The sequence below is a fragment of the Ranitomeya imitator genome, chromosome 7 (assembly GCF_032444005.1).
Source record: "Ranitomeya imitator isolate aRanImi1 chromosome 7, aRanImi1.pri, whole genome shotgun sequence".
Lineage (NCBI taxonomy): Eukaryota > Metazoa > Chordata > Amphibia > Anura > Dendrobatidae > Ranitomeya > Ranitomeya imitator.
The window spans coordinates 40,673,220-40,693,106 of NC_091288.1; the positions used below are offsets into that span (position 1 = coordinate 40,673,220).

The window sequence follows — 19,887 nt, forward strand, 5'->3', positions numbered from 1 at the left end:
GGGCAAAATAAAGAAAAAACACTACACTCCCTGCCCCACTTGTACTAGCCTTGTCCTCACTGGTGTCTCTACAATGCGACTACCCGTATGTCATCTAATGTAACCGCTGCAGCCTGTGATTTGCAGCAGTCACATCTGGCGAGACATCGTCATAGGAGGCCGGGTTATATAGATACTGGGAAGGGTTAGGGTGAGGATTTTTATCTTAAATTTGGACTTTGCAAATTGGGATTTTTTTTCTCAAGATTTGCCAATTTTGTGGGAATCGAATCACAATCTGCAGTGAAATTTGTTATTTGTCCAGAGCTGTTTGAGGATTTTGACCTCCCCATAGTGATGAACGCAAGTGCTCATTACTCCAGTTTGCACCGATTTTCGCAGGTGATCGAGAGACATGTTCGAGTCCTCGCGCCCCCATATTTCACGGCTGTTAGACAGCCACAAAACATGCGGTTATGCCTGCATGGGTCAAATAATCCTCGCATGTTTTGTGGCTGTCTAACAGCTGCGAAACATGTGGCCCCAGGGAAGCAAACATGTCACTCGAGCTACCGCGATACTCAGTGCATATCCGGCAAACTCGAGAAACAAGCACTGGCGCTCATCACTAGTTTCCTCATGGATCCACATTAAATCTGCAACATAAACTAACATGTTGAGAATTTAATAACAGCACCCCATGTCAAGTTCCGTGCATATTTTTGGGGGTAGTGTATGGATGAGATTTCTAAAAAATTCGACCACTTTTCAGCTTCTGTAACACACTGTAGAATTTCAACCAGTAAATCTGGATGGAGAACCCCCATTGTATACTCACCATGTGAACATAGCCTTAGGCAGTATTTACATTGCTTCCAGTTTCATAATATACTTTTATTGAATGAGATCCAAGAAGTATTGTTTCTCCTTGCAGAGAGTGACATGTTAAGCATGTCAAGATGAGGAGACTTAAAGCCGCAATGCTCCTCTAGGAAATATGCAAATTGTCTCTTTGACATTGACTGTTAGGATTGTTACTTCCAATAGGTGGCACTAGAGTGCTAGTCCTCTTCTTCTCTGAAGAGACAATTTTCATTGAATAAATCATTCCAGGAGTAATCTGCTATAGAAATCATCTACCGTATATACTCGAGTATAAGCTGAGAATTTCAGCCCACTTTTTTAGGTTGAAATTGCCTCTCTTGGCTTATATTTGAGTCATTCCCAGGGGTCGGCAGGGGAGGTGGAGTGGCAGCTGTCTAAGCATACTCACCTGCTCCTGGTGCAGTCCCTGGTTCCCCGACGCCCCAGCTTCTTCCTGTAGTGAGCGGTCACATGGTATCGCTCATTACAGTAATGAATATGGACCCGACTCCACTCCCATAGGGATGGAGCCGCATACTCATTATTGTAATGAGCGGTACCATGTGACTGCTCACTACAGGAAGAAGCTGTCAGCACCGGAGAAGCAGGGACCGCGCCAGGAGCAGGTGAGTATAAGCAGTGCGCGATATTCACCTGCTCCCCGTTCCACCGTCGCCGGCCACCGCTGCGTCTTCTGCATCCTCTGCACTGACGCTCAGGTCAGAGGGCGCAGTGACGCGATTAGTGTGCGCTCCCCTCTGCCTGAGCAGTCAGTGCAGTGGACGGGGAACGTAGCGGCGGCTGGCTGCGATGGAACATGGATCAGGTGAATATAGCAAGTCCCGGGGTCCTGAGAGGTGAGTATTGATTTTTTTTTTTATCGCAGCAACAGCATATGGGGCAAATGACTCTATGGAGCATCTTATGGGGCCATGTGCAGCATTTATGGAGCATTACATGGGGCAAATGACTGTATGGAGCATCTTATGGGGCATAATCAGCATTTATGGAGCATTACATGGGGCAAATGACTGTATGGAGCATCTTATGGGGCATAATCAGCATTTATGGAGCATTACATGGGGCAAATGACTGTATAGAGCATCTTATGGGGCATAATCAGCATTTATGGAGCATTACATGGGGAAAATGACTGTATGGAGCATCTTGTGGGGCCATAATCAGCATTTATGGAGCATTACATGGGGCAAATGACTGTATGGAGCATCTTATGGGGCATAATCAGCATTTATGGAGCATTACATGGGGCAAATGACTGTATAGAGCATCTTATGGGGCATAATCAGCATTTATGGAGCATTACATGGGGAAAATGACTGTATGGAGCATCTTATGGGGCCATAATCAGCATTTATGGAGCACTACATGGGGCAAATGACTGGAGCATCTTATGGGGCCATAATCAGCATTTATGGAGCATTACATGGGGCAAATGACTGTATAGAGCATCTTATGGGGCATAATCAGCATTTATGGAGCATTACATGGGGCAAATGACTGTATGGAGCATCTTATGGGGCCATAATCAGCATTTATGGAGCATTACATGGGGCAAATGACTGTATAGAGCATCTTATGGGGCATAATCAGCATTTATGGAGCATTACATGGGGCAAATGACTGTATGGAGCATCTTATGGGGCATAATCAGCATTTATGGAGCATTACATGGGGCAAATGACTGTATGGAGCATCTTATGGGGCATAATCAGCATTTATGGAGCATTACATGGGGCAAATGACTGTATAGAGCATCTTATGGGGCATAATCAGCATTTATGGAGCATTACATGGGGCAAATGACTGTATAGAGCATCTTATGGGGCATAATCAGCATTTATGGAGCATTACATGGGGCAAATGACTGTATAGAGCATCTTATGGGGCATAATCAGCATTTATGGAGCATTACATGGGGCAAATGACTGTATAGAGCATCTTATGGGGCATAATCAGCATTTATGGAGCATTACATGGGGCAAATGACTGTATAGAGCATCATATGGGGCATAATCAGCATTTATGGAGCATTGCATGGGGCAAATGACTGTATAGAGCATCTTATGGGGCATAATCAGCATTTATGGAGCATTACATGGGGAAAATGACTGTATGGAGCATCTTATGGGGCCATAATCAGCATTTATGGAGCATTACATGGGGCAAATGACTGAAGCATCTTATGGGGCCATAATCAGCATTTATGGAGCATTACATGGGGCAAATGACTGGAGCATCTTATGGGGCCATAATCAGCATTTGTTAGCGAGGCGCTACAAAATGGCTGTCAATGGGTGGGCTAACGCATCCATTAGGCTAGTTTCACACTAGCGTTTACCTGATCTGCGGCGGGCTGCAGACTTCCTCCGTGAAGCCCCACCCTCCGCCGCACCTCCGCTACTAGCTCCGCCTACATCTGCATGCGGCCCGCATGCGGCCTGCGTACCTATATTTAACATTAGGTACGCAGGTCGTGCGGCTGTATGGTGCCGCATGTGTCGTTTTGACGATGCGGCGACCAGTGTAGGACGCAGCCTGTAGCATTTTTTTTTCCCGCGTCGTCAAAACGACGCATGCGGCACAATCCGCATACAGCCGCACGACCTGCGTACCTACTGTTAAATATAGGTACGCAGGCCGCATGCGGGCCGCAAGCAGATGTAGGCGGAGCTAGCAGCGGAGGTGTGGCGGAGGGCGGGGCTTCACGGAGGAAGTCCGCAGCCCGCCGCAGATCAGGTAAACGCTAGTGTGAAACTAGCCTTACATAGCATTAGTGCCACTGTGTAACGGATGCCGTCAGCGTATTGCCATGAACGCAATGTGAACCCTGCCTTAGCATTCGAGCATGCACAGATAACACCTTATCCAAGCACATTTGCTCATCACTAACGGTCATATATTCACCTTCCAAAGGAAAGAAGTCATGGCCTTTGTTACAATTGTTACAATGGCGTTTGTCGAAATATTCAAAAAGATACAGCATCGTTCAAATTTTTTAAGAATAAGGGAAAAATGCAGTATGAAATTATTAACGCAGTTCCTTTGGAATGTTGTTTGACGTTTTTTCTTGTTCTCAACATCACCCCTTCTGGCAAGGTTTTGAACATTTGTAAAAGCCTACAAAACATTAATAGCATATCCATAAAAAGTCTTAATGTCTGACCTGGGATGCCCCATTGATGCCTTAAAGCTGATGGTGATTATCTCATTTGACGACCAGGTTGGACACACAACACAACATAGCTACAGGATGCTGACCACAAGATGTGGTTGACTCTGAAGGAATTCTAAAGACAAAACCCAAGAAAAAATACCAAATGGAGCATATACCCCTATAGTACACAATGAATTAAATAGTAATAATACGTGTAAATAACTAACACTATGCTTTCCAGAGGAGCGAACCAAAGGCAAGAGGGTTCTTCACAAGGAGTCAATACTGAGCAGTCACTTAAGGGACAAAATCGGGAGGCAAGCGGGTGGTTGAAATACAAGCCGAGGAGAGACAACGGGAAATACAAAATAGCACACAGTAGCAACGTATCAAAGATACCAGATCTAGCTGAAATAGCTAAATAACTGACAGCTAGAGACTGCCTGCTGGGGTTATAGAGGGAGGAGAGCCGCTCATGGCTCCCAGCAAAGAGCAAATCATATACCAGCTCACTGCAGCAAAACACAAGTAGACCAGAAAGGGACAACTAGACTCAGCAATCTAAAAGCCAAACTGGGTCACGTCCCATTTTCCGAATGTGCCCCACGCTTCATGTATCGTGTCACCAAAGGTTACGACTGACTAAGAGATCTGTGCCTCCAGCAGCAATAAGCCATCAGGACCGATTCCCTCAGGTGCCATATCACCCACTATCAACAAGTCATTGTACAACCACCTAAAAGGAAAAAGCTTGAATCCATCTACATAAAAAAAAGTGCAACACATATATACACATAAAAAACAACTTTGCATAATGTAAATAGACACAGAAAACATCAATATAATAAAAAAATCTAATGTAGATGACATCCACTGCTTACACTGATGGACAGCAGCCTCAGTGAAGGTATCCCCTACAGGTAATTTTTAGGGCTCAGTCCAAGCAATGGACTTCAATGCATAGACTGTACACGGGTCTCTCAACCCACACGTGACAGCCTCATAGACATATAAGGGGCTGTCACATTCGGGTCAGAGATCCGCGGACAGTCCACGCATTGCCACCAGTTCTCAGACCGAGTTTCACGGATGTGTGTAGAAGCCATAATCCTCAGAGTTCTCCATAGATTCTTATTTACTCCTATTTTCTGATTCAACCATGTAATTAGAAAGTGGTGCCCTGATTTATCATGCAACATTCATGGCACTATTTATGTTAAACTTTAATTTAAAAAAATGCATCATCATGAATTAAATGCAATTTTATTAATTTGCACAGGGTGATAGAGGAGTTGCTGGACCACCAGGAGTACAAGGTGAAACAGGGATAGGACTACCTGGACCCAAGGTAAGATTAATAAAAAGTTCTACAGCCTTACAGCAGTGAAGTATGCCAATGCCATGTGATTTATAGTTCCTCTGTAGCAAAATATGGACATGCCATAGCTATCCTCACAGACAGTGGCTGATTACTAGGGGTTCCAACAGCCAGACCCCCAACGTTAAGCCCACCATTCGGGGAGCTGTGTTATGAAATTAGATGTCCCAGGTGGACACTATTTAAGTGATCTTAATCAATGGTAAATCAATTAATATAAATTAATTATTTTAGGGAGACATTGGTCTACAAGGCAGACCAGGACCAAATGGGCCACCAGGAATTGGAGAACCAGGACCAGCGGTAAGTATCTCTTCACTTTACCAATGGTTTGTAGTAAATGGAACTATTTTCCTGTAAAGGAAACTTGTTAGGCTGTTAGCAAAAAGAAAAAAAAAGCATTATTAATAGTAACCTCCAGGTAAATACAGTTTTAACTACATGTGGCAGCTCAGTTGAAAGTGTGGCTGCAGGTAGAAAATTAAGTTTATTTTCCCTGCAGCCGCTCACTTTCAGTCATTTGGGAGACACAGGGGCTGTGATCAGTCAGTGCTCTGTACACAGCTGGCGTGCTGTATAGTGAGCGGTAACTTATCACAGTCTCCGGTGCTGCCACAGTGACTGAAAGTAAGCGGCTGCAGGGAGAATATAACTTAAAGGGAACCTGTCACCTGAATTTGGCGGGACTGGTTTTGGGTCATATGGGCGGAGTTTTTGGGTGTTTGATTCACCCTTTCCTTACCCACTGGCTGCATGCTGGCTGCAATATTGGATTGAAGTTCATTCGCTGTCCTCCATAGTACACGCCTGCGCAAGGCAAGATTGCTTTGCGCAGGCGTGTACTATGGAGGACAGAGAATGAACTTCATTCCAATATTGCAGCCAGCATGCAGCCAGCGGGTAAGGAAAGGGTGAATCAAACACCTGAAAACTCCGCCCATATGACCCAAAACCAGTCCCGCCAAATTCAGGTGACAGAGTCCCTTTAATTTTCTACCTTCACCCTTACTTCCAATAAGGCTAGGCTCGCACAAACGATTTTCTCTCATCAGTGAAAATTGGTCTGATTATGCTGCTCACACTCTGATCAGAATCTGATCAGAGTTTGATCACAGTATGATCCGATTTTCTCCCAGGTAGAGAAAAAGAAAAGTTTCTCCCCCCTTTTCCATTCAGTCTGTCCATGAAAATCGGATCACACTCGTATATCATCTGAGTGAGGATCGATCTTTTCCATGGACCTATTGACTTGAAGTGTGATCCAAATATCAGAGGCAAATCATGCCACTCGGTACGAGGAAAAAAATCGGACATGTGCACAGCCACATTGAATAATTTGGCAACGAGTGCTATCCATCAAAATGATGAATAGCCCTTGTCCAATTTTTACTGTCATATGCACAAGCCCTAAGGCTGCCACATATAGTGGTATTTACCTGCAGATTGGTACTACAGATGCAGGTAAATACTGTTTTGTCATTTTTTTTTTCCTGACAGGGTCCCTTTAATCCATTTTCCTCCTGGTACAAAAATAACACCAATAGAATTGCATAGTATAATTGGTGCAAAATTTTAGAGAACGTGTAGCATAGTCAATTTTTTTTTAAAGTCAGTGCATATTTAAAAAAAAAAAAGTAATTTAGAACATGCATCTAATATATTGTTTATTGCCTATTATATCATGGTAAATTTAATCATCTCTCCGTTATAACAAACCATTTAATTAGAAAAAGCAATAATTCAGTGACTTCCCTAAACACAGATCATGCCGGGACAGGTTTCTATGATCTATCCAGATTTTAACAGATCTTCAAAAACTTCTCTAGTTGAATGTAGGCAGGTTTATAAAACCCACAAGCAGAAAATGGTCTTAAATTATGAATATCTCAGATATAAGAAGAGACAGATTAAGATCAGCACTGAATGAACAAAGCAAAGTTTGGCTTTTTCAGGTGGACACAATCAGGTAAACAATCGGAAATATAGCTCGCAGCCATCCTGCTTTTGTCGGTTGTCGTATTAGGAGCAACATGACAGTACCATTGTAAAACAAGTCACAACTGGAGAAAGGAGTGTTCCAGCCTTATAGTGCCAACTCAGCAGGTATTACAAGTGAAGAATTATATATTGTTCATTATTTCATTGTAACAGGGACCTCAGGGATCTCAGGGGCTTCCAGGAGAAAGAGGACCACAAGGAGAAGGATTGCCTGGACCTAAGGTAAGTCCTATACATGAAGTGAAGGGAAAATCTAAAAAAAAAAAACAGATAGTATGGACTCAATATTCATGTTCTTCATTAATATAATATTTATATACGATGTTTGATGTGCGCTTTAGACACTTTTTGCACCTTACTCTACGAGGGGGACATAGTTTACCTGGGAGGGGAATGGGCTGGCATCAAAGGGAAAGTGGGTTATGATGTGCCATTGTGCAGAATTATTTGACGCAAAAAAATGATCTAAGAGTAAGTCAAAGAAGATGTGATATGTTAGATGAGAAAAAATGACAAAGAAAATGGGACGAGTTCAAGACTTATAATAATAACTAATAAAATTTTATTAGTCAATTTAAAAAGACACGATATTAAGATTAAGGGTTTGTGCGCACATTGTGGTTTTGTCATGTTTTTCTACACAGATTTGTTACAAAGCCTGAAGGGTTTCCTAGTACCAGCAAAGTGAATGAGATCCCTGAATTCTCATGCACATGCTGCTTATTTTTTACTTGCAGATTTGCAGGAGATTTAAGACTGCTTCTTAACCAGGATGATCTTATAAAATGGACAATAAAAATGCCGAACATCACCCTTTTTGGGTGGAAAATGATTGTATTATTGTTATTCAGAAACATCATACCACAAACATTTGACCCAACTTATTAAAACATCCCAACATGGCAGTCACTGCACCACAGTGAGCATGTGATCTCAAGGTCTAAACTTTTCCACCAAGGTAGGAGGTCAAAAACCTCTTCGACCCACCAACCATCACCACCCAAAGACAAAGCATTCTCAACTTCATCTTGTGAGCCGGTTGGCAAAATGTCGTTTCCAATAGTGTTCAAATGAACGTCATCCGCCAAGAGAAGAATTCTATTGTCGCCTTCCAATATTACGGTGTTGAACCGCCACGCCACCTGTTGAACACACAAAACAAACACCCTCGTGTTAAGTAATCTGTGAGCCCTCTCCAAAGTTGCTAAATCCCCTCTAAATACGCCAAGGAACTATCTCGGACCAGACTAAAATGCACTTTTGTGTAAACAAGCATGACTTGAAAATGTCTTTGAACTGATAAAATGTCAAAGAGGCACCAAATTTTTTCCCCAAAATTGGCTGCAAGCAGGTTGCCTAACAACTTGCACCGAGCAGAATGAGCCATCAAAAACCTTTATCGTGAGCCAAAACCCTTTACCATCTTGATTGGTCTTGGACCTGTGCACACAAATGTTCAAGCACCCTTTGCGTATAATAACATCACCTGCTGCCAAGCCACCAGCACGCCCTGCTCTCTGGGCTACCAGCTCACTGACCTGCAGTGCTGCAAAAAAAGGCCAGGTGACAAAGCTACTGCAAGGAGAAACGCTTCGAACAAACTATTCGACAATGAAAAAAAAAATGGCTGCCTTTGCCGCCCATCTTATTTTTGGGAATAAAGCCAACCAACGCCGGAATTCCTCATCACAGCAATGTCAAGTCACACCTCCGTGGAGCTTGTAGGTGCTATAAATCATATCTAGATAAACGAAAAGCTCTGCCCCTTTTTTTAGGAAACGTTGCTCAAGAACATAAGCCATAGTGGAAAACCCCTGGATCCAATCTCCAAAAGTTTTAGCCATTCTGGCCTTTTTGTCTGAACCCCACTCGAAACTTATTCCTTATCCACCGTCACATGATTCACTGGAACGAGGGACAAAATATCCACGAATTTGTGTTTAACAATTTTTTCCCTCATCTCTGTTGACACGTGAGGAACTAAAGGAGCTACACCACAAAACATAGTATCACGAAATGCAAAGCTGGAACCACGGTCTGGCATCCCATGTAGAGTCAATTGCCCCTCTGTAGGACCCATATGCAACAGCCTGCCATCCCTCTGCTTCAATTTTGTAAAAAAAAAATTAAAATATCAACAAAATTATCATATGTATTCAGTTGACTACAGTCAGCTGCCGTTGACCATGCCCCACTGCAGATCGACTTAACCCCCACCAGGCATCTCAGATGTTCCAGCTGCTGACCCGGGCTGTGGTAGTGAGATGAATCTTTCATGGATTGTAGCAGCAGGTCTGGTGTCTACGTCTGCCACCTTCACGGAGAAATGATTCAATGGTGGAAGTGGAAGTAGACGATGCCTCGGACAACAATGAAGAGCTCTCCACACTCTTTTCCTGTGGTACTCTCTCCTGTGGTTTCAGTGACAATGAGGATGGCCCCGGACGCCACTGCCACTTTCACTTCCTGTGAAAAATAAAGGAGAGTGAGAAACCGGCCTGGTACTAGGAAACCTATAGACCTGCCTCCTTAACCTTCCTGCGATCACAGCCCCCCTGCCTGCCAGCCTCGGTGGACATGAAAATCTCAAGGGTGCTGGAGAGCATATCGAAATTGGTACCAGGCACTAATGATTGAGGGATAAAACTATTCCCATGCATGGGATCTGATGTGAGACTCTTCCATTTTTCCCTCTCTTCTTGTTGCCTGACACATGACCCTGACTGGTTTGGAGAACTAACAGGTCATTTATGCTGGGCTTCCTACCTGAGGTGTCCTCTGCTGTAGCTCCCCTCATTGTAGGCCCAGGTTCCCGGGGATGTGAGGCCACATCCCCACTTGTTCCCGCAGGTGACAAGATCTGCCCATGCTGCCATTACAACCAGCAAGTTCCACAAGTGCCGTAGGTGAGAGGTGAACCCCCACTCAGCATGCCCTCCCAGAGCCTGAAAGTGACCCGCAGCCGCAAGTCTTGGAATATTCGCATGGGAACTGGAAGACACGCGATCCGGCATGGGGCCCGAGACCAATCTGCAGCTGCAGCTCGCATGGCATTGGGGGGTGGAGGCTGGGGGACAGGCGGTTCGACCCTCCGATGAGGCTTACCGCAAGGTGCAAGGTAACTGCCCCATCTGTACAGGATGGGGTCCTCAACACGCTGCTCCTGAGACCATGCCAGCATCTACTGGAGCGATAACGATCCCTGCTGTGCCACCCGATCCAGGATCAATCTTTTCAAGGTGTCTGTCATGGTGGTACCCGCTCCGCTCCTGATGGTAGCTGAGGTTATCCTCAGGACAGAGGTAGGAAAGAGGTGGCGGGCCTGGCCCACCCTTATCCTATATACCTCTCCACGAGTGCCATCTGTTTTTCTCATATGTGGAGAAATAAAAAAAAGAGTCTTTCCAACTTGTTTTTATGACTGTTCGTGAATTGAACCGCACTTGGATGTCATATTTTTCACGAACCTATTGACTTGCATTACCGATTTTGATCCAAGGGTATTTGCGATTTTCCGTGGACCGATTTATCCAAGAAAAATCACGGGCATGTGACTGGCCCCATAGACAATCACCAGTACGAGTGCTACCCATGAAAAACACGGATAGCACTTGTATGTGAAAATTGGTCATCTCAATGAGCCATAAGTGTGTCTGTATATATAAAGGCGATCTTTTTGTTCTCCCTAGAGATAAGTCACTAATAAAGGAGTCTGGCAGAGGCTTTCCTATAGGGAACACAAGAGCTACAGTATAGGTCTATTGAAAGTTCCAGTGTATGGAGAGTCAGGAGATATAGCAGTTGGCCAATCGATTGTTCAGTTGACTGCTAGCTTATGTGTATGGGGGGGGGCTTTACATAAAAAAAACAGACAAACTATTTAAACTATCCACAAAATACTTCAAAACTAAAACTAGCTGAAAAAAAAAATATTCAATACACGTATGTTATGTATTCTGGAGTAGTTGGAAGGGGGTGGCTTGGAGTTGCTACAGATTTATCACTTGTCTTATTGCTATTTTTTTGGGCTACATGCTGAACTGTTCATATCGTAGTGAAGGTTTTTTTTTTGCAGGAATTTTTTTGTGGAAGGTTGTATTATTTGTGTTTTTATAAAATGTTTAAAGTTTTAAATAAAAAAATACAATTTAAAAAATATACAAAGAAATCCTTATTATTTCTAATTAACCAAAGCGGATTCATTTTCCTCTAGTTCTTCCAGAAGTGTTTGTGTAGACAAGCTACCAATACTTACCAATTATGATGTAAAAGTAACTCACTATTTCCTTGTATAGGGAGACCGAGGATTTGAAGGACCTAGAGGAACTCGTGGACCACCAGGTCCTAGCCTTAAGGGTGATAAGGTAGGATGGTTTATGCAAATTATTTTATTTTGATTAACTGAACCATGTGTTAAGCTATCAATATTATTATTCACTTTCTGGATTTGTAATTTATCCTTTTATGCTCAGTTTTAGTTGTTTTATTATCAGTGTCTTATCTCCTAGGGAGATTTTGGTCCTCCTGGCTTGCCTGGTCCAATTGGTTTACCTGGTGTAGGGATACAAGGAGAAAAGGTAAGACATAAAAAAAACATAAAATCAAGTATTAGAGAAAGGCTACTGACCTTGAATGTAAAACAAACTATCTTTACTTCTTATAGGGAATTCAGGGTCCTGCCGGGCCACCAGGTATGAGGGGACCTCCAGGAGAAGGACTTATGGGGAATAAGGTAAAATAAACTAGTAAATAATGAATAAAAGAATAAAAAATGCCATATAGCTGCAGTTTGCACACACAGTTCACATAAACCTTTCTCACTAATTATCTCTTCTTACTTAGGGAGACCAAGGTTTGCCAGGAGAATCTGGATTTCCTGGAGAAAGAGGAGTTGGTGAGCCTGGAACAAAGGTACTTAGTAGCATTGTTAAAGTCTCCCATCTAATCTAACAAGATTATGTCCATTTTTCCTTGGTCCTTATAAATAAAAGTAAAATGTAAAAGAAATCAGGAGCCAATTAGCGGATTGAAGGCTCCGTTTCTGCACTACTAGACAGAGTCACATGGACAAAATAATCAGCTTTTTCTTAAGTTGTCACTGTCATTTCGACAAACCTTGCATAAACCAATAGTACACATGCATATAAGAAACTTTGTAATATATCTTATTAGAGAACTCTGCTTCTTTCTCCACTTATAAGACGCTTCTTTCGTGCCCCCTGAACTCACCGTCTACTTTGTAAAACAGCTCAAAGCAAGACAGATTGTCAGTACATTGAGGTGTCAGGTTACACCTCTATAACGGGGAAAAGACGATTGAGGGGCACTCAGCACAGTGCCTTCAGCAAATGTTTTTCACTTCAGTGCTGGATTCACAGCCACACAGCTCAGTATTTCTATATAATTACTTCCATGCTGCTGCTGCATGTATCTTTTTGCTATAGACAGAAGAGCAGGAATCTATTTCTTTGTGCCTACTGTGTATGGGAGACCTCCATCACAGCTAGTTTCCACCCACCAGGCGAGAGAGAAATTAAAACTAGAGATTCAGCTTGCAGAGGAGAAACCTGAAGAAATAAATGGAGGACATAAGTCATATAATGACCAGAAATAGTGCTAATCCTCAAGTACATACACATGACAGCTTATTCTTAAAAGTTACCTGAAATTACAGGTACAATTTAAAGAGTCAAGAGCTAAAAAGTGATGTTTGCGTCAGTGCCTTGAGGGGACGATTACCTTATCCTTAATACAAAGAGGAAGGCCAGAGTTAAAATACATCAGACATAGCAGCAAAATAAATTATCAGTAAAACGTATTGATATATCCTAATGTACAGCTTTTTCAGCTCTACTCTTTATATTTTAGGGTGAACCTGGCTCTGCAGGATTAGCCGGATTACCCGGTTTACCAGGAGAAGATGGTGCCCCGGGACAAAAGGTTTAAATGTCTATAAATGTTATATTTCTCAAGAAATTTTAATTCTAATTTGTGTATAATTCTGTTTGAAATTTTAGATTATTAGCTTATATTATTATAATGAATAAATATAAAAAATAGTAAATACCATGTCTAAAACTGGTCAACGCAATTTTTCTGGCAAAAGGTTTTAAAACATATTTTAAGTCAATTTTGGCTCCTGATTACGAATATGAACTCCGTTTTTGGCTATCACATCAGGATTTCGAGATAGTTTCAATTTTTGATGAAAATTACTCCTAATGTTTTATGATAAAAACACATGATTTTCGGTACTACATTTTGAATATATTTAATAAAGGAATAACAAAGATTACAAAGTCTATGTACAGCAAATCAAATGTACTTACAGAATTAAACTACAAAATATAAAAACACATATATATGGCACACAGATGGATGGTAACTGGCAGTTATTTGAACTTTCTTTTCTTGGCTGATCTGTGATGTACAGCTTCTGGGTTGTCTCTCATCAAGCTCCAGCAATAGTCAGCCATCATGTGCGAGTCCCACCGGCCTTGATACCGTTCTTCCATTGTTTTAATGTCCTGATGAAAATGCTCCCCTTGTTCTTCACTCACATCCCCAAGGTTCTCTGGAAAAAAGTCCAAAAGGCTGTGTAAATAGTGAATCTTGATCCTCATTCTACATCCAAGATTTCGCAGACTCATTAGTAGCTCTTCCACGATCTCTTCATAGTTGTCTGCTTTCTTATTCCCTCGAAAATTCTGCACCACATTACAAAATGCATTCCAAGCTCTTTCTTCTGTCTCCTTCATTGATGTGATAAAATTTGGGTCTCTCATAAGTGTTCTTATTTGAAGTCCATCAAATATTCCAGCTTTTTTCTTCTCTTCACTAAGACCAGGAAAAGTTGAACATATATAGTTAAAGCATTCTCCACTGTGATTGAGAGCTTTGACAAACTGCTTCATCAATCCAAGTTTTATGTGTAAGGGAGGAAAGACAATATCCTTCCTATCCACTAGAAGATCATGCAGGTGCGGACTGGGGCTGAAATTCAGTTCTGGCATTTGAAATCACACAGGCCCATGTTGTCCTCGTCCCCAAGAACCAGATGGGATATATTACTAATATTACCCTGGATGGAGGAAAGAAAGATTTACTACATGACCAGTATTTCAAATGATACCCATGGCATGTTGGGTAAGTGATGGAGTCAGTGACTTTGTGCTTCATCACAACTGTTAACAGTATGTGTGTCCTGTGAACATCGATTCTGTTAACAATGTAGCAGACAAAGCAGCCCACAACCAGACCGGCTCTTCTGGCATTTGCCAGAATTGCCCAATGGCCAGTCCGGCCCTGGGTTCATGGATGACATTCTTATCGCCAGATGCCAAACTCTGTCGCTGAGGCCATTCAGTTTTCACCCAATGCTCTGCTCTAGCTCTACTGCCCCAGTAGCACAGAAAACAAGGGTGTTATCATAACAAATGGGAATTATGCATGTTCAAAGAAAACAAAGATATTCTCACATTTATTGGGAGACTAAATAAAAAACTAAATTTACCTTAGTGAACCGTATAAACCGGCACTTTTCATACACTACTTATATTTATCATGGAATTCATGAAAATGGGCTATATACCTATAGCGCAAAAACGTGATGTGATAGAGAAATTATAAGATCAGATTTGAATTTAGCACCCTCAAATTAGTCTAAAACTGTTCTTAAAGTCCATGCCAGAATTTTTTTTTGTAGACCAGTGTAATTAGGACATTATGAATAATGTTGCTGAATTAATGTTATAATTCTCTAAATCAATTTTACATGTAATGAAATATGGTTCTTATGTCTCAAGGGCATAAATATATACTGTATATATATTTTATTTTAGGGTGAGCCAGGACTTCCAGGTCTCAGGGGTCCAGAAGGGTCTCCTGGTATTGGCATACAAGGAGAAAAGGTAAGTCCCAAATATTCCAATTTATGTATAAATATTATTATACAATTACGGTATGTTTAAAAAATATTTCATCTACTGGAATCAAGCTGATGGGTCCAACTGAATATTATTACCTTGCAGTAATAGTACATTATATGCATATATGTATGGATAGATAGATGAATGGATAGAAGGATAGATACAGTAGATAGATAGATATGGGATAGATAGAGAGATAGATAGATAGTGACTCGAAAAAGGCTCACATCACTGAGCCGAAACATCGCCACTTTGGGCTATTAAATAGCACCTTTTTTCACCTTTAACTGGTATGCTGCCTCCATTTTTCATCTTCATATTAGATAGATAGATTGATAGATATGGGATAGATGGATAGATAGATATAGAGACAGATAGATTTTTTTTTCCTTTTCTTTGTCTTTTTTTTCTTTATATATATATATATATATATAATATATATATATATATACATATATATATTATATATATATATATATATTATTGCCTTGTTAAAAACTGTTGAAGAATAATCCCATGTTGTATCTTTTTCTAGGGCGACCAAGGACAACGTGGCATCCGTGGGTTGACAGGACCTCCAGGACCTGCTGGACCATCAGGACCAAAAGTAATCAAATGCCATTGTTATTAAAAAGAAATGCGTTGAGAAACATGTATCCAGCGTTTATTTTTAGTTGTATACCTGCAGCACTTTCACTCTTGTTAATGTTACACACAAAATTAATTTAATTAAATGGTTGAAAGTTACTGCTGGGTGAAAGATTTGATAGGGTTATGTCAGAGATAAAGTAAAGATCCCTGATTACAAAAAAAACTCAGAAAATGTGTATTGTTCTTGTCACGACACAGCTGTCGGGTGACCCGGACCAGGGGTTCCATCCCTGTCCTTAACACTAGGGGGCGCCCTAGCTCGCCCCACTCCCTGGGATACTTCTGAAGGTGACGATGCCGGGGCCTCCACCCTTGCCTTATCTCCTGAGTTAGCCCTCCGTCTGTTCTCTTCCCCCACCCAGGGAAGAGGGGTGCTACTGTACACTGCAGTACACCAACCCAACAAACAAGGCAACACAAACAAGGGTTAACAGAAAACTGCAGGCATACAAAATATTCACTCACATATAACAGAAGAATGCACTGGGGCGTGGAGGTAGGGGAATAAACCAAAATAGAGAAGGATAAGGAATTACCACACATACAAACCAAACAACAGTCACTGACAAGTGCTCCAACTCTCCTTCTGATATGTACTCCTCTCCCATCATTAGCCATGCAGCAAATGTTAGCTCTGATGAGGATTAGTAACAGAGCCCGGATTATAAAGGGAAAAGGAGTGGCTAACCGAGCTCAGCTGTGAGCACAGAGATTTCCAACATGGCCGATTAATCACTGTTCTGCCAGAAGAAATAAACACATTTAAAATGAAAGAGAAGTGCTTCTTCTCAGCGCCGGAGTAGGAGCAATCAGACACTGCGGTCTTCTAACTCCACACAGTTCCACGCAGTTCTGCTTTTTAACAAAGCAAATTCTTCCTTGTTTTTCAGGGTGAACCTGGTGCTGCAGGACGGATTGGCTTGCCAGGTCCTCCCGGTCGAGCAATAGTGGGTCCAAAAGTAAGATCATACATCAATAAATTTGCCATTATGCATTCATAGCTGTGTTGAAATACCTGTAAAATACTGGTTCATCATTGACGCCTAGTAGACGCCAAATCATTTTGAACCATTTTGAAGTCATTAATGGTTCCATATTGCACAGCTAGAGCTGAGTTGAGGAACTTGTATTCATTTTTTCTTATTCTACACTTATTTTACATAATGTAAATGTTTTATATCTTATTTCAGGGAGACATTGGCCCACTAGGTCCACAAGGTCTTATAGGAGAACCAGGAGTTGGTATTGCTGGTCCAAAGGTAATGTTGCATTTATCAGCCATGGTTAACATTTATATTGGGAGGTTGAGAGTAAATGAGTACAGTATATTATCCACTTTATATCCTTTCTGTTTGAAACAATATGCGGGCTCACGTCTCTGGGGGTAAGAACGAAGAACATAGAAAATCTTAAGGTCCATTTGCACTGCGGCCATGGGATCACCCGATGAATGAGCAAAATGCTCATTTGTCAGGTGACGTGATTTTTTGTGCTGCACAGAAGATCATCATTCTCGGCAGCACATCGTTCTTTGCAAACAGGACTCGTGCCGTCAGGGAAAAATGGCAGCCCATGTACACTGAATGATCTATTACAGTTCATTCAGTGCACATCTGAAGTCGTGTCGGCTTATGGAAAAAAGGCTACGAAACCCCCCCAGACAGGCAAGCATGGGTATGAGCCTTCCGTCCCGTATTACATGGATAAATTGGGAACAAAATAATCTCAATTCTCAATGTTTTTATAATATTTTATAGGTTATATAATAATCTTATCAGCATGAATAATCTACACTTTTTACAACTGTAGGGTGACAGAGGCAATCCGGGACCACCAGGGCCATATGGGCCCAAAGGAGATGGGTTTGCAGGACCTCAAGTGAGTAAAACAATTAATTTTGCTGATTTGCAGAACATTAATTACCATGTTAAGCCTTTCAAAATGTAAAGCATGCTAAGAAATGCTTCTCTTTGAAATCAGGGTATGCCGGGGCTTCCAGGACTTCCAGGTGAACCTGGATCAGAAGGCTTTGGACTTCCGGGACCAAAGGTATTATCAGATTTAGATATAGTGTAAAAGTGATAATAAGTAGTTGGTTGGACTCCAAAAACAGTTGTCCATTTCCTGGCAGATGACTGTTATCCATCAATATGGATTATCCTAGGAATAAAGAAATGTCCGCATCTCCTAAACATAAGTATTGCTGAATTTCTGGATGAAGTTGTGTTTTAAATATTACCCTACATAATATTGTAATTAAGCAATATTGGTTATTAGCCATTAGAGGCGGGACATTTCATTACGGATTGATTCTCCATCCTTTTATTTGACTCCTATCTAAACATCCATTTAATTGTCATGACCCCATATGACACGACTGTGAGTCAACCCAGCTGAACAACCAAACTGAACTATTTATTGTTAGTTGGTAAAGAAACATATCTAGAAATTTAAAGAAGACCTATCAGTTGTAAAAAATATCTATTTTTTTTACCTGTAAGGTTTTCCTGAAGCTGGCATTATTATTTTTTATATCCTCCATATTTCCATGCCTGAGATTTGGCCCTTTTGTCACTGGATATAGGTCTAGTCTTGTTAACGAACTGGGTGTGATCACATAGGAAAGATCTACAGACCACACCCAGTTGGCTAAAAAATACTATATTTATATGGAAATAAGGTGGGTCCATAACTTGGGAATGGAGAGGAGCAATATCTAGGGAAAAATGAAGTGAAGACCTAGTATTTCCATCTTATAAAGTGAAGTCAAATTGATAGTTTATGCTAATAATTAAGGATTAGGGGAGGGGAATGGGTTGGCAACCTCTGGTTGTCCTCTGATCCTGAAAATGGAACAGCTTTCATCCATCTTCGAGGAACCCTGCTCAGCTAGAACGGTGGGTACCGTGATCTGTAGGGAAAAATTGTGTAGGCGACACAGTGCTGATTCCGGTTCAGACCCCTACGAGTCATGAAGTTATGGCATACCCTAGCACTATGCCATCATTTTTTTTATTAAACACAATTTTTTATATTGATAGTCTTCAAATATAAATATAAATTATAATCGTTCACTTTTTTAATTGAAAAAAAAAGAAAAACGAGTATATATTGTGTGTTGGCATGTGCATAATAGACAGTTTGACCTTCATGCATCAAAATGATATACATAAAACTTAAAGGTATAATCAAGAATTCATGTAGCACACCACTTATAAAGGTCGGGGACAGGAGTTTTAATGTCACCCCTTAAACAAATACCACAATATCATGCGGTGGAGTACTCCGAACACGAGCAGAACACTGAGAAATTGGAGTAACCACAAACTACCAATAGAGTTAAAACAATCATTTATTGAAAAGGTTCATAAAAACAATTACCATTAATAAAATAATGTGTTAAATAGGGAGAAAAAATAGTGGGGAGCAACAAGTAGATCCTTAAATGTATCAAGTAGCACTAAAGGAGCATAGTACCTATGCAAACAATCTTTGAGCACCATTCATAGTAGCAACACACAATGGCTGTAAACAAGGGGTGAAGTGAAGACAGAGGATTGTAGGTAGTATTACTTACCCATAATAGAGGAGGATCAAGATGGCCCACCAGCACAGCCCCAACGCACGTTCCCATGTAGCTTTTTCATGTGGAGGTGTGATTGCATAAAACTTAAAGGGTTGTCCGGCCTTGTGGTACAAGTCTGCAGTCACTCTATGTAACTGCAGACTTGTGAATCCTCACATTGTGCACAGTGCGTGCTGTCAGGATTCTCCGGTGCTGGCGCCAGAAGTAGGCGGTCATGTGACTGCAAATATGCGATTTACATACTTCTGCCCACATTCGGACAACACATTTCCAGCCTCGCTCAATACACTTGCATTGGGTGAGGCCATGTACATCAAGATGTTATGTG

At 41.4% G+C, this 19,887-nt stretch overlaps 1 protein-coding gene across 1 annotated transcript in view; it reads left to right on the forward strand.

The window, feature by feature from the left end:
- Positions 1 to 19,887, forward strand: part of COL28A1 (collagen type XXVIII alpha 1 chain) — a 59,276-nt gene that overhangs the window by 27,804 nt on the left and 11,585 nt on the right. Inside the window, exons 12-25 of the mRNA XM_069733091.1 lie at positions 5,298 to 5,366; positions 5,631 to 5,699; positions 7,548 to 7,616; positions 11,690 to 11,758; positions 11,903 to 11,971; positions 12,058 to 12,126; positions 12,237 to 12,305; positions 13,263 to 13,334; positions 15,236 to 15,304; positions 15,858 to 15,929; positions 16,864 to 16,932; positions 17,164 to 17,232; positions 17,783 to 17,851; positions 17,954 to 18,022. Of these exons, the coding sequence (XP_069589192.1) occupies positions 5,298 to 5,366; positions 5,631 to 5,699; positions 7,548 to 7,616; positions 11,690 to 11,758; positions 11,903 to 11,971; positions 12,058 to 12,126; positions 12,237 to 12,305; positions 13,263 to 13,334; positions 15,236 to 15,304; positions 15,858 to 15,929; positions 16,864 to 16,932; positions 17,164 to 17,232; positions 17,783 to 17,851; positions 17,954 to 18,022 (972 nt within the window). The remainder of the gene's footprint in view (positions 1 to 5,297; positions 5,367 to 5,630; positions 5,700 to 7,547; positions 7,617 to 11,689; positions 11,759 to 11,902; positions 11,972 to 12,057; positions 12,127 to 12,236; positions 12,306 to 13,262; positions 13,335 to 15,235; positions 15,305 to 15,857; positions 15,930 to 16,863; positions 16,933 to 17,163; positions 17,233 to 17,782; positions 17,852 to 17,953; positions 18,023 to 19,887) is intronic.